This window comes from Micromys minutus (assembly GCF_963924665.1).
Source record: "Micromys minutus genome assembly, chromosome: 12".
Lineage (NCBI taxonomy): Eukaryota > Metazoa > Chordata > Mammalia > Rodentia > Muridae > Micromys > Micromys minutus.
Window position 1 is genome coordinate 5,402,720 of NC_137981.1, and position 15,917 is coordinate 5,418,636.

At 39.9% G+C, this 15,917-nt stretch overlaps 1 protein-coding gene across 1 annotated transcript in view; it reads left to right on the forward strand.

Moving 5' to 3' along the window:
• SYNPR (synaptoporin) overlaps positions 1 to 15,917 on the forward strand; it is a gene marked incomplete at both ends in the record, with an annotated part of 318,051 nt that overhangs the window by 197,784 nt on the left and 104,350 nt on the right. The window contains one exon of the mRNA XM_080925959.1: positions 1,020 to 1,144. Within this exon, the coding sequence (XP_080782085.1) occupies positions 1,020 to 1,144 (125 nt within the window). The remainder of the gene's footprint in view (positions 1 to 1,019; positions 1,145 to 15,917) is intronic.

The following is a 15,917-nucleotide window of genomic DNA, read 5'->3' on the forward strand; positions in this document are numbered from 1 at the left end:
ATTATCCTCAACACTGTTTTATTGATGGGGAAACCAAGGCATGGTGATATTAAGTAAGGTACCTAATAAAATGTCCTACAAGCCCTGAACTTAAAACACACATAGCTTCCCTCACTGTGCAAAGTGTACTAGTGTTCTTATTACTAAAATAAATTAGAAGCATTCAGTATGGGTTAGTTTAGAGTGCATTGGCATGGTTGTCTTTGGACATGAGTAAGAAATTCTTTTAAATTTAGGTGGACGATGAAATAAACAAGTATAACACTGCCTTACTTCTCCTGTTAGGAGACCTTTTCCCTACCCAGCATACCTTGGTTAACATTTATTCTGTCTAGAAGATTTCTATTTATTCATGCTTCTATTTTGGGGTGTCTCTTCCATATAGACCCTTATTTCCATCAGAAAGGGTATGGCATTAACTCATAACATTGAATCTGCCAATACTTAATTTAGAAACAGCAGCCAACACAGAGACATAACCATCTGTAGGGACTTGAGGCAAAAAAAAAAAAAAAAAAAAAAAAAAAACCCTGAACTCACATTCTGTAAATGGGGACTCTTCCTTACTTGATCTCCGGTATCCTGGCTCTAGACTTCTGAAGCCATGGTTCAAAAAGCAACCTACGCCATTCCAAAAGAAAAACCACATTTATTAAAAAAAATACACCCAAGTATATATGAAAAAGGGGGGGAACACCTGTCTGTAGGCATCCGTGGGGTAACTTCCAGTTTTTTGTCTATGGAATTCTGCCATCACTTCTGTGAGGCATGGCATTTTATGTCACACTGTCATTATTGTTCCCTGACCAAGCAGCATTTCTCCTACTCACTGGTCTGTTCTTTGGAACCCCTCCAAGCTCGCTGTGATTCTAGTGTTAATCCTTCTCCAGGTCAATAGGACATACAGCTGATGTTACTGTGAGGCAACCTCCTTCCACACCGCGCTCTGGATTAGGGCTTCCTTTTGGATTCACATCATCCTAATAGCTGCATTTTCTTGTCTGTTTTGTTTCCCACAGCTTTTTGCAATCTTTGCATTTGCAACATGTGGCGGCTATTCAGGAGGCCTGCGGCTGAGTGTGGACTGCGTCAACAAGACAGAAAGTAACCTCAGCATTGACATAGCATTTGCTTACCCATTCAGGTAAGAAATGGCAATCGTGCTCCTCAGACTCAAGGCATGAGGCTTTCTTCCTTCTTTGATTTCTGGTAGAAAAATATAGGCTGGGTAAAAAGAAATTCTGTTGGAAGCCACAAACTGTCCTTGCAAGAGTTTTTACCCATTACTCTGCACTGGGCAGATCTACTAACTATATCTTCAATTCAGTATTGACTGTCCTCCAAAACTAAATCCTCCCGTTAAGGCTCAGTGTGGGGCTATCAATAGAGTGACTCAATTTACACAATTACTTTCTATAATGTTAAGATGTCTTACATTCTCTCTAGATTTGAGGGTTACCTATGACTTTATATTGACTATGCAATTCTGGCTGGTAATGTGTTTAATGATATTGATATCTAATAATGTATCTGCGAGCAGATAAATGCTGTTAGGTGAATACCCACCTGAACTCATCACAGTGATACTAGGAGAGAAGTTTTGTGACTGTTATCAGTTATATCCTGGGACACTTAAGGACAAGTTCTTTTTTTTTTTTTTTTTTTCCTTACACTCTCTCTGCTACCAAGAGCTTGAGCCCACCTTGCTTGAAATAAATTCACATCTCTATTGTTCCAATTAAATTAATAAATCTTTGTCACCTCAGTGACTGTTTGATGCCTACAAAATGATGGCCAGATGCCTTCAGAGCTTCTTCCCAGCCTCAGAGCTGTGGCTCTCATCCAGATACCCAATATAGACTAACTTCATTCAATTTTAAAATTGTTTATTCCTGTAAAACTCCCAAGTAATTAACATCAATGAACTCTGAGGGTATATTAGTCAGGGTTCTTTAGAGTCACAGAACTTATAGAATGTCTCTGTATGTTAAGGGAATTTATTGTAATGACCTACAGTCTGCAGTCCAATTAACCCAACAATGGACAGCTATGAATGGGACATCCAAGAATCTAGTAGTTGCTCAGTCTGACAGATGTGCTGGCAAGTAAGTCAGATGAAGAAGAACGAATCTTCCTTCTTCCACTGCCCTTACGCAGGCGTCCAGAAGAAGGTATGGCCCAGATCAAAGTGTGTACCAGCACACCTGAATTTGTAATGTATTCTGTCCCAGGGTGGCCTTGAACTCAGAGAGTCTCTTGGGATTAAAGGTTTGTACTATGTTTCCAGGGTCTACGTTTTTTATGCCCATTATGGCTCAAGGTCTGGAACAAAAAAAGCATGTGCCCTCCATTTCTGGATTACAGTTCATTCCATTTGTAGTCAAACATAAATAGCCATCACAGAGGAGGAGGCAACTTTCAACAGTGCTTTGGTGTGATAGCAGCACATGCTCTTGTTCATTTCACTTTAACATTAGCTTCTATGGGCCTGACACTAGCACTATAATTACAAAGAAAGCCTAAATCAACCTCTACAGCTTTTTGTAAGCAAGCAAGCACCGTATTTTTCAGAAACATTTCCATGAACCCCTATAAGACTGTCACTAAAGGGAAGAAAAGTGAATGAAGAAAAAGGAAGAGGAGGAAGCAGGGAAAAAAAAGAAAAAATAGGAGAAAAAATCTGGGAGTATGATGAAACAGACTCAAGACATCTTCTGTAATACTTCATCTTTCTCATGTACACTTTGAGTCACCAGGAAGCTCGCTGTTTCCCAAATGTATTCCCCATTGAAATTCTTTTTCTCCCTATTAAGTATCAGACAATTCACAAATTGTGGAATGTACATATATTTAAAATACATTTGCCCCATAAACATTTCCTAGTCTAAAACAAAAGTGCCTGTATTCATCATACTCAGGGAAAGACAAGTGATGTTTGTACCAACATTCTGAAGGCTTCAAAGAGTAGAACTGAATGCCATTTTCAGATGCCCCCTTCGCCACCCCCCACCCCAGGCAGACTCAAATAGTCTCCTAACTTACAAGAGAATATCAAGCTCAGAATTGTTAAGCTTTTCTCCCTGGGCATTCACAATTCATATTTGTGCTGTGCACAATTTATAAGAAGAGTGTGAAGATGCTAAGTCTTCTGGAAGTTCTGTATGAACTTCTAGTTGAGAAAGATCAAACTAATACCTGTTCATTGACCAATGTTCATAATCTAGGATCTAGAGATCCAGCTAAGAATTGCCAGTGGCCAGGCGGTGGTACTGAGATGTTCAACATTATTCCTGGGCTCATAATGTCTGCGTTGCTTCAGCAATGATCTGTAGCTAGTAGGAATGGGTAACTTGAAGGTTAACCTTTTAAGGTCTGACAACTACCTAATAAACACATTAGGCATTTGGATTCCTAGTCTTACCCTCAAGCTAGAGAGACACAATTAAGAGAGCCATCAGAGTGAAAATCCAGAAAGTGAGCTCAGGTGAGATGGAGAGGAAGGGATTCCACTCCTGTCTGCCTGGGAGATATGAGAAGACTTGTCAGGCAAACAGTTTCCAAATTGGGCTTCTCCATTTCTTTCCAAGACAGCAGAGTCATGCAATTGGCCCAGTGAAGGGCATCTTGTGAAACTAAGTAAAGATGGTGGGGTCCTCTCCCCTTTTAATGATAGCAATCTCTTCATTAGTAATAAAGTTACTGAAGATCTGAAAGAAAAATGTTCAACACTGTTATTTTTTTAACCCAGAATTTTCTATCAAACACCATCTTATTCAGGAGTTTATATGCAAAGCAGTTAAATCATTGAAGCAGGGAAGAAAGGATCTGAGACACCTCCTCACCTCCATTCTCTCCCTTCCAGACAAATGGCCTAAACTATAACTACTGAAATATAGTGCACCATCTGAATTAACCCCTGTTGACTCCAGGTCTCCCAGGAGCAATGGAGACTTCCTTGTTCTTGGTAAAGGAAGACAGTAAGTTTGGCCTCACTTACTTCTCATCTGCTCATACCTTGCTCTGCTGTTCCAGCAACTTCCATCTAGAAGAAGCATTTAGCTTGCAATTTCAGCACCACATTTGAATACTGTGAAATGCCATGCCCTTCTCCTGTTGAGAACATTTTCAAGAATAAGCAAGAATTTATACAGGTTGTTATGTTTATGTAAAACTCAATAAGCCCTTGAATTAAGATGACAGCCTTTAGTACCTTCTGTTTGGTGTATTTACACACACAAGGAAAATGTAAACTCAAGCCTCAAGTCTTTGGACTGGAAAAAAAAAAGCTATTTTATGGATGTCAAATCAGAAGGACCCACTTAGCAGGTTGTCAGACATGGACTTCAGTTAATAACATAATGTCAATTAGAAAATTCTAGGCAAATTTCAAAAGACTCAAGTGCTGTTTCTACTGAATATTCCAAAAAGAAGTGTAGTTTCTCTACACCACTATATGTGCACACTTTTGCTTATACTGCTAGCAGAGAGGATTTCCTTTCAATAATGCATCATTTTACTATAGAACTAAAACACCTTTCCCCTGACCTTTAGTTTTGCCTGTAGTCAAAGCAGACAAATGATGCTAAGCTGTGTTTTACCTCCTGCAGTGTGTTACTGCGGAGTGGAACGTGCTTGGCACTGGAGGCAATGAGTGGGGCTCTGGATCTCATATTCTTAGCAGATCCTTAATACTCTGATGTGTAATGCAAGGCTGTTTACTTTAATGCTTAATATATATGAAGAGCACCCACTAGAAAAATGAGCTAATACATAAATGCAGCATGAAGTAGTTGTGAGTTTCAGGGGCTGTGGTAGGGGTAAGGTAGGGAAATGGACAAATTAGAAAAAGACAGTTTATAAATGTAGACCATCCATAAGGTAAAATGCTAGACAGCCATTAAAAACACTGTATTTAAAGATGTGTAAGATATTCCCTGAAAACACGCAGCACCTTGTATGTGATGCTTTGTGTTTGTTTTCTCCTTGATTGTTGGAATAGAAACTGTATTTGCCATGTATTTAGCCTGTCCCTTTCTCATGCCTGGCTGTACTTTGAGGTGAGTGAAATCCCACACTTAAGGACTTCCCTCTATTTACTGGAATTTGCCTGGCATGCCAGGAAAGAAACACAAGGATTCAACGTTTCCTGCAGCAGCCCTCATCCAGCAACGACTGTGAGTGGTACCCCTATGCTGAAGGACAATAAGGCATGTTCTGTTCCATAGATTTTCTAAGAGATGCCCAGCAGGACAGCTTGACTTTTATTGAAAACTTAATCATCAGCACAGCTTTGATCACCTTCTTTCTTGCCTTGTCCCACCAGAGCATTGCTCTTTTTCTGTCTTTAGAAGTAACTCCTCCAAAAATAAGTTGCTGCAAATCTTCATCTCAGAATATACATTTTTGTTACCTGTGTGTCACTGTGACCAAATACTGGCAGCTTAGAGAGTGGAAGATGGTTTTAGTTCACAATTACACAGGGACTTGGTCATGTCCCAACCACCATGAACTCTGCCATCTTTTTATCCTCATCATAATGAAAGAAAACCCTGTACAACTTTTCTGTTGAACAGACAGTGGTATCTGTTTCACAGTGTTGCCCCAGTGTTGAGTGAGCCATACCTGCCGAATGCTTAAACAAGACCCAATGCTTGGTATGTTTTCTTCTGGGATACTATTCTCCGTTCATCAACAAATCAAAGTACCTGGGAATTAGGTAGAGAGCAGAAAGATGACTTAAGCAACAACAATCTTGAGACTATAGTTTTCCTAGAACGAGAGCTTCCTCCACCTTCTCTCTTGATACTCGCAAAAATGTTAGAAGATATACAAATTTAACCATCACACATTAATTACCTTGTTTTTACTGCTCCAGTGTTCTTAGGAGGGCTTACTATAGAACCTTAGTTTTTCTTCTGAAGCCCTCCCACCCTGGCAGAATGGAAAAAGCTGTCACATTAACATTCTATTGGGGAAATTACTTAGCATCACTAAGGGCAGAAGAGGAAGATTCAACCTGAGCTGAATTTTGAAAATTCAAGAATGAAACATTCCATTAATGAAAAGACTTCATCATCACTGGCTGACCAGGATCTCTTCCCTCTAAATGAGTTTACCCTTGCTTTCTGGTTCCTCATCTCTCTTCTGGAACTTTTGAGTACGTTTGCCTAAACAGGAGAGCTGTTGAATCTGGGCCTTCCCATGAGGTTACCAGTTCTGCCAGAACCGATGTGGAAGGAGATTCTTTTACTATTATTCTTACCCAGAAGCAGAGATAAATTATTTCTCTCTTTCTGCTATTGAGCCAATCGGGGAAATACAAATAGAAAGTGATATAATATTTTCCATTTTGTGTTCATGAAATGCTGTCTCTACAATAATCACTTTGTCATGATTTCTCATATTTTCACCCCTTTTGGGTAAAGTTTCAGAAATTTCCAGTTTATAATACCTCATTTTAACACTGCATCTTAAACTGAAATTTTTATAATAAAGAGTTGGTCCTGCCAGGCCCAGACAATTTAGAAGATTAGAAGTTGAGAGAAAGTCAAGGTCTAAAGTCCAAGGTGGAAAATCTGGGCGGTCTTGGTTTACATTTCTATAACACACAGTGAGACAAATATTTAAATGCACATAGATTTCTTGGCAAAAAGCCACTGAAAATTCCTAAGAGAAGGAGGACACAAGACAAGAGATAAACAAGTTACCACTACAGGCAACTCAGGTACCTGAGATTATGGAATACTGTGGAGAACACATCTCACCGGGACTTAAATCACACAGGTGATCGTCCATCGGTGATGATCTAAACATTTCTGTTGGTCACTGGTCCAAAGCTAGGCCTGAAGGTCTTCTACTGCTTGAATGTGAGGAAAGCCACCAGTCAGAGGCTGACTGCTAGAATTAAAAAGGTATTGCTTTGTAATGTTACCATAGAAACCATTTTATTAAAGAAATCTAGGTGAGCATCCAACAGCCTTCACTATCTTAGTGAGACATTACAGTCCTTAGTCTAGAGTTGTAAATGCCCCATCCTGTATTATGCATTCATTACATCAATATGCATTTATTGAGAGATTATAAACCCCAGTAATTATATATCTACTTGCTTAGTAAAGTAGATGTGGCCCCCTCTCTTGTAAACTTTCCAACTAGTGCAAGCAGAAAGAATATAAATATGTGTAGGAGTATAACATGTGCATGGACAAATACATACATATACTTCTATAATTATATTTTATAAAGAAAATGAGAATTACACACAATTATGAATAAGCACTGGTGTGGACTGAGTGGCCCATGTGATAGGTACTTCAATAGAGTGGTGGAGAAAAACCTGTAAGAGGTGTTTGTGGCAGCCCAGATGAGAGAAGAGTGTACTAGACAGTGGGATAACATGTGCTGTTCCATAAGGAAGACTGAATGAAACACAGAGGTGAGCAGGAACAGACCCCAGACTTTCATAGTCACAGAGGAAACTTGTCAGATGTGATTGCGGATATAATTATGTCTGAGCACAGACCCTAAAGGTATGAGGGAGCTCTTTGAAAAGAGCTGGAGCACATAGTGTGTGGTAAGTAATGTGCAGGAGTCAAGAGGCTTGATGTCTAATGTGGAAAGGGGCTGAGAACTAGCAAGGAGACAGTGCTTGCTTGATTGGGAGGCAAATGATAAAAAATAATGACAGAGGCAGAGACTGGTTAAAATTTGGGTTTTTATACTGATTGAAATGGGGTCAAGGATCTGAGCAATGAGTGCGTCTGGCTGTGGGAAAATGGCAGAACTGATGGCGAAGCTAGAGTCAAGAGCAGTGAGGAAGAAGTGATTATGGAGGAGGCAGTGAAAGGGGGAGGCTGGCTAGAGCTTGTCCCTGCATTGTCTTTCTCTCTTGATGGTAATGTGAGTCTGCAAAGTAGACTGTTTATCAACTTTTCCCATTACTGTTGCTAGTTGTATTGGCCCACATGGGGAAAATTATTCAGTATTTCAAGTGTTTTTTTTTCCTAGTATCAGTTTGTGGAACCCTCTTAGGGTCCCTAAATCTTCAGCACTGGCAGACAGCTTTAGCACTTGAAAGCACCCACAGGTAGCCAACTGATTTGTAGTGAATGATGAAGACGCACAGTTCCATCGAGACGTATGTGTGAATGCATTTCTGAAGAGCTAAAAGCACTGAGAAATTTATGAAGTATAAAAAAGTATACACTATGGGTTATGGTTTTGAACTTTATCCATCAGAGTTCATTCTGGAAAAGAGTACTCACTTTACATAGCCTAGTTTTGAAAAGTTCAATATAGGGAACTAACTTGCAGAAATTTTTTGATCAGTGTGCTCCACAGATGGGCTTAACTAAAATATGTCAGAGACCAACTTACAGGAGGGATCATTCAATTGGGTTTATAGTTCAGTCTTTGGCCAGCTGGCCCCATTCTTTTGGGCCCTAGGTAAAGCTGAAGGTGGTCTAGCCTAGCGGAACTCTGTGGAAGATGAAGAGACTGGAGCAGCACAGGTGCATCCCCAGTGACTCTGCCTTCAGCTGGATCCACCTCCTTGAGGTTACAGCATTTCTTTAAACCCACATGGGGGTACCTAACTGTCAGTACAGGTTCCCATATAGAACATTGTATATTCAAATGATGACAATCAATATTGGAATCTTTAAGCATCCAGAAACTAACAGCTAGAGATGCCATTGCTACCTCTAAGGCTAAAGCAGACCTTGAAAAATTAAGACCTAAGAGCAGAATCCATTCCCCCCCCCACACTTCTTTTAATATTATGTACTGTCTGAGAATGGCTTGTACTTTTATAATGCTGTTTGTAATGTAATCACCTAAGAGATAAACCTTAGGGCACAAAAGGAGGGCTTGTCTGGAATGTTAGCCTCTGAGGACTATTGCCAGAGATTATCTTAATCAGACAAACTGGGGTAGGAAGATCCACACATTGCAGGTGGCATTATTCCCTGACTGGGATTCTGCACTGTATAAATGAAGGAAGTGAGCCAAACATTAGAATCCATGACTTGATGCTTCTTGGTTGCAGAAGCAATGTCACCAGCTGTTTTAAATTCCTGTCAGTTTGACTTCTGGCACATAATGAACTGTAGCCTTGAACTGTGACCCAAAACAACCCTTCCCCTTAGGCTGCTTCTATTTTAACACAGCAGAGAAAAAGAAACTCAGACATCTGCTAAACAGCCCTCAGCTATCCTCAATTTTGCTTCTTGAAGTATAAAAACTAGACTACTTAATATCTGTCCTTAAAAATTAGTGACCTCTAGACAAGACTCATATAAAAAGGCAGCAGTAGTCACAGTAGTCATAGTCATAGCCTGTACACAGGATAGGATTTGCTTGGTAGAATCTGTTTCTACAGTAACAGAAGCCTTCAAGAAAGGGGAGATACAGAGGGAAATGAAACCATCTTTAGGAATGCTCCTGAAGAGACAGGGACAAAACCCCAGGCTTTGCATTGCTCCTGACCTCCAGGCTGCCACTAGAGCCTTCCAGTGGTTGACATCACTGTAAGCCAATTAGGTGGGAGCACATCTAAGATACCAGTAGGGCATGCAAAGAAACACATGAAGAGGCAGAGTCTCTGCATCAATCTCTACTTCATTGTCTACAGGATGTTTGTGTCTGGTTAACATAAAACTAATCAGAACACCTTCGTTCGAAGTTTTAAAAATAAGGACTAGTTTCTTTTACAATTTTGTTCTTTCTAGAATAGGTGAGGGCATGGGAGTTTGAGATGTTTATAAAACAACAAAGGAAGTTAGCTACAATAGCTACAAGGTTCAATAAAAATCAGAGGAAGCAACCATCACACACATATCTGTATGCTGTATCATATCTCTTGAAAATATAAGCACCTGCTTCATAGGCTCTTCAATCTGAATCTCTTTTACCTTATCATCTGCAGAAAAAGAGGCTAAAATTTTATGTCCTTCTAAAAGTCACACAGCAATGTGAAGCTAGTGTAATTGAGCATAGTACCTGTGTTCCCTTTTTCCATGACCCCACTTCATCTCTGAAAGAATGAACTAGGTTTTTCACAGCCTGCTCTGTCATAGGTAGAGGAGACTTGCATTCAAGATGACTGCTTAGTGTATGCACAGCTGCCACAGCCGAAACGTAAAGGCATCAGTACTGAGAAATCTCACACGAGGAACTAACTTTCATATTCCCAGCTCCTTTTCCAGAACCCACTTAATAACTCAGAGGTCCTGGACTTCAGTTCTACTCTCAGTTTCAGTCTTGGGGACTTCATATCTGAGGGAGTTGTTCACCTAAAGAGGTGGAGGTACAGCTTCTGCTAGTCAAAGCCTCAGACTTTACATTAATATGGATTGATTTAAAAACAGATTTTATGCAAACACCCAACTTAATATATTTAACATGATCATGATATAAAAGAATATCATGAATAAGCCAGTGAACATTATTGTGTTTTATCATTCCAAAGTCAGCTAATATATCACCATTAGAATAAAGAGGAACCTAAAAATGGACAGGAAATCAAATAGTAATTTAGATGTTGGAGTAATAGACAAACTACAACTATTAACTTCTCACTCCCACCATAAGCTTTTGAGCATGTCCCTTAGCAAAGACCAAAGAGCTAGCTGCCTATTACCTACTAGCTCAACTCAATTTGAGGGTAAAGTCAAAAAGAGGAGGTATGTAAATCCTTTTATTTTATGCAGTTCTCTATATACAACTGCATAATTATTGGTCATTAATATGGTCATTGTTCCATGATGTCACAAAAGCACCATAAGAATCAGAGCATTTATTATCTCTACTTCCTTTTCATGAACTAGTATTCAGATACAAACTTTCCTTGAAACCATACAACCAGTAGATGCTTGGTGTCATAATGAAGTTGTTTAGCATCACATTTAATTCTTTCTGATAACATGGAATAATGATGAATCATCTTAATCACCATTATTAACAAAGAGATGGTACTTGAATCATTTTACTGCCTTCTATGAGCGGTACAAAGCAATTCCACATATCATAACCTTTATACCAATGATGTTACCATGATGTGGCCACTCTGAATTGTATTTGCAGTGTATGGAGCTGATACTCATAGGGATGAACATCTAGCCCAAATTCACATAGTTAATAAGCACAGAAGCAAGCTTTGAACAGATGTGTTTAGCTCACCCAGAACATTCAAAGATTACATTATTGGTCACCAGTGCATTATTAAGAGATGTCACCAGCTGGCAAATCCCCCCGAATGCTTCCTACATTGCTTCCAAGTTTACAGTCTATTGTACTCACCAGACAGGTGGTGCATTCCAGGAGGACTGGGGAATGGCTCAGAACCACTGAGTTCCACAGGACTAAGAAATGCTGGCATTTATTTTCTACTTGATTTCTTGGGTCAAGCAAGAAATTGTGGAGGAAAAACAATTCCAGTATGGGGTGAACTGATTGCCCTTTCCCTTTCTGTGGATGGCTGGAAATGAATGAGCTGTTGTTGGTAGGGATGACTGAGCTGTGTATGATGCATTATGAAAGATTCTGTACTGGAGTGGGCGATGTCAATTAGAGACTGGGTCTTAAGGAGTGACATAAATGAAAGTTTTCTAAGACTAAATACTTTGCAAGATATAATGCTGTTGCATATTCTCTTTTCTCTGGTAAAGGCATGGATATTATATGGAAACAAGCATAAGTTGAGAGAACCCCCAACTGTAATGCAGGAACATGAGCATCTTTGATTGTAGAGAACCTTTAATTATAAAGTCCCTTAAGCTTAGCACTGAGATACGAGAGAAGCCATTCTAAGTCTAGAGTTGAGACCCCCTCCAAACTTAGCTATGAATAGTACACCAAAGTCTCTACACGTGGGTTTCATTTTAGTAAATGTAGAAGGGATATCATTTCTCGCGCTCTCTCTCTCTCTCTCTCTCTCTCTCTCTCTCTCTCTCTCTCTCTCTCTCTCTCTCTCTCTCTCTCTCTCTCACAGGTGTATGGAAGCTGGAAAGCAATCTCCAGTATCCTTACTCAGGTGCTCCCTCATTATTTTTTGGTCATTATCTCTCTTTGGCCTGGAGCTCAGCTATTAGGCTAGGCTGGCTGGTCAGTAAATCCCAGGGTGCTTGTCTCTCCTTCTTCCTCATCAGGATTATGCCCAGCATAGACCCAGAGTACCTGTCTCTGCTTCCTCTAATGCCAGGATTACAAACCTGCACTACAATGACCAGCATTATTAATGTGGGTTCCTCATGCTTGTGAATTTTGTTCTGAGCCATCATCTCAGCCCCAAGGATACTGAAGACAGTGGAAAATACATTGTGTGGTGTACACATGTCTTGAGGTGTATTTGTCCAAGATGACCAACTGTCAAAACTGAAGAGTAAGCTCTAGTTTATAAGCTATGGACCCCATGTGACATATCAGTGCAAGTGTAACAGATACGCCACTTCACTGTAGGATGCTGAAAACATGGAAGAGTCTTGCTTTGTGTGAATAAAGAAGAAATGGGACATCATTTTACACTCTCTCTTTACTGTGAACCTAACACTACCCAAAAATTCCTGAACAAGGACTCTGGATATACTACATAGAGCATTGCAGCCTCCTAAGCACTTCTCAGAGGAAATCACCAAGGTATCTCCACGCTTCCTCTTTGTACACTCAATTTATGCCAAACAATTTTGTTATAATTATACTATTGCAAAGTAATAGTTGCTTATTTCCAAGTGTCTTTTCACATGCACATCTACCATCTATGCTGGCTCACAACTAGACCATCATTTTCACAAATCTATAACACAGCGAACAGAGCAAGTTGCCTATCAATGCACATTTTGGTTGCTTTCTTTTTTTACTATTACAGAAAAGTCTACCACCAAGATTTTCTCTAATTTCACTTCTGAGCTGAAATCATTACAAAAAATGCATATTTTATACTTTTTATAACTTTTGCTCAATTCTGCATTAAGTCATAGTGCTTGTATGCCTAATAGAAAACTGTAAATTTGCCTGTTCACTTATATTGTTCTCTCTAAAGAACCCTGTAAGTACACTTATTTGGTAGTATGGCTGAATGCACTATTATCTAATTATTAATCATTTGTATTCCTAGCATTTTTTTTATTCAGACAGGGTCTTTTCTTCTGTGCTGTGTACTTCAGGTAGCTGGCCTTTGAGCTTCTGGGAAGCTACAGGTCTGTCTCCCATGTTGTTGTGAAAGTGCAGGGATTACAGACATGTCCTGCTTTATCTGACTTTATGTGTGTTTTTGCCATGTGTGCTGAGGATCTCGTGCATTCGTTGGACGAATTTTACCCACTGAGTCATCTCCTCACCTCCATGTCAATGTTTTCTTAGGAGCTATATCTATATTATTATTCATTTTCCAATGGACACCTATGAGATTTGCTAATTGCAACCTTTCAATATGGTGTCAGCACTCCACTTGAAAATGTAGGCCTTGAGAAGGGGGGGGGGGTAGGCTCTCTTTTCATGGTTATCATTCTTTTAAAGAACAGACTGACATTAGTAAATCTGGAACTCAGAAGTTAGACTGGCAGTCTGGGACTTACAGTGAGACTATCATCACGCTGGGATTTACATTCATGGTCCTGCAGTCATTACTTGATATGACCATCATAGAGAGACATACTGCAGATAGTTAGTATATGGCCCTGCTAATCTGTGCTGACAGAGAAGTCTATAACAAATTGCCTGAATTAGCAAACTGTATGTACACAATGTAAGGCAACATTTTGAGGATTCATAGATCAATTTAATTTACTTTGTGGTGTTCATCTTAAGAGCATGCTTTAAGTCTTGGCACTGGAATGGCTTTAGGGGTGTATAGATCTCTGTTCCCTCACAGCTAAAAATATGTTGTGAACGAATCTGCCTTTGGAGTGCACTTCAAGAATTTGGTGTTATTTTTATCTAGATTAGGTATATGGCTTGCCAGAATGAGAAAAGATTGATTTCTTTGATTTTTTTGTAAGTCCTCACAGCCGTCGTCCAGGAAGAGTGAATGCTACAAATAAAATGCCATTAAATATGAGTTTTTGTGTTGCTGTAAACAGTCCTAGACTGACATGAACCCTAACAGTTCCAAATCTAAAATTATTATTCTGATTATTATGGTCTTTAGAGAGAGAATTCAGACTTTCTCTCGAGCAATTGTTCTGTAAAGAAAGATAAAGTTTAATGGTTGCATTATGCAGATAAAAATGCACAGCATCAGTATTCCAAGTTGGAACAAAGAGTGCCATAAAAAATAAATGTAAATATCTTACACTGTGGTGGATAAAATGAAAATGTGGTTGTGCCTTCTCAACTTGGTTCATCACTGGTGCCAGATGACTGTGTCTCTGTAGCTTTAAAAGTCACCTCAATTTGTGTCAATGCCTCTTTCTATAATACTTTCTGGAAGAGAGATACCGTCAGTGGTGAAGAGAGCCCACTCAGCTCTTCTTCCAAAGTCTTACTGTACATTGGCAGGCATCCTGGAGGAACGCTGACCTTTTTTGAGCCCACATCCATTCACTGTCTTGGTCAGAAAACACTGCCAACTGTGCAGTCAGAGGGGGAGAAGTTTGCCCTACGCTGCAGATCCAGCTCATGCTTGGACCCACATTCGCATCCTGGGGGCCTCATTTCTAATTAGATGTGGGGCTAGGCATTCATCAGTTGGTGGCTTATAAATAACTTCTGGCACAAAAAGAGCCTCATCCATTCATTCACCTGGTGCTTTCAATGTGCTGTACTGGGAGCTGTTCTTGGTGCTGAAGTTCCAGTGTTGAAGTCCCAGGCTGGGCCCTTACTGTGTCTCCTTGCTGTAAAGGGCAGTGGAGAGGGGCAATAAATAAAGAAACAAAAGGCCAGGATTATTGTCCTTGCAATAGATGCAATAAAATTACATAGTGAAATGAAGGGAAATGGGGGAGGGGGGAGACTTGAGAGCTGAATGGCAGGAAGGATAACACATGACTGGAAAGTTCATGGAGATGGAGCAGCAGGGAGAGGATGGGAAGCGATGGAATGAAAAAGGAACTAAAAGGAAAATGTAGGGGCATGAACATTGTCAGTTAGAGCAGAGTAAGCCGTGCACTGGGTCAGGCAAGGTTCATGAATCTCGGAGGTGCTTCAGTTTTATTACAGATGAAATGAGTTTTGGTGCTTAAGTTCAGGGTGTGATGTGATCTGGCTTAAGTAGTCCAAAAATCATGCTAGCTCTTACGTGAAATATATATTTTCAGGATATGTGTATCAGTTAAATGGCTGCTGATAATTATTTAGGGAAGGGGTAGTGATAGCTTGACTATGGTTTTGGGAGTTCAGACGGGTAAGATTAGAAATATATAGGATATATTTAGATGTCTGATCCACAGACCTTTTTAGTGGAAAAGACCTATAGGTTGTAAGGCAGAGAAGGAAATGGGGTCTGTGTCTGGGGGATGTGGGAGATGCTGGTGAGAAAATTGGTGGGAGACCACTGACTGGTTTTTCTGTTGTGGACAGGAGGAATTACAGAATTTGTCAGATGCAGTATCATAATTGTTTGCTTGCAGTTTTTAATATCGAATGCCCCATTGCAGAAAACTGTACTGTACAACAAAATTCTATCTTTAGGAATCTTGCATTGAGACTCTAGAGAGAAGAAGGTGCAGGCTGAAGGAACTGCGATTTGCTAAGTGGCTGTAATCGGGCCCACACGTCCATGAAAACCTCCACATAAGCAAAAACCTATCGAAAAGCAGAAGGTATGGATCAGAAAGGAAGCCAGTGCAAGGACGGTGCCAGAGAAGGGGACTGGGGCAGAGGTTGATTCTTAAAGTGATCTCTGTTTCTGTTACTTCAGAGCTCTGCTCATGAATCTTTACAGAAATATGTTCTCTTTGATATAAATACAATGCTTCTCTCTA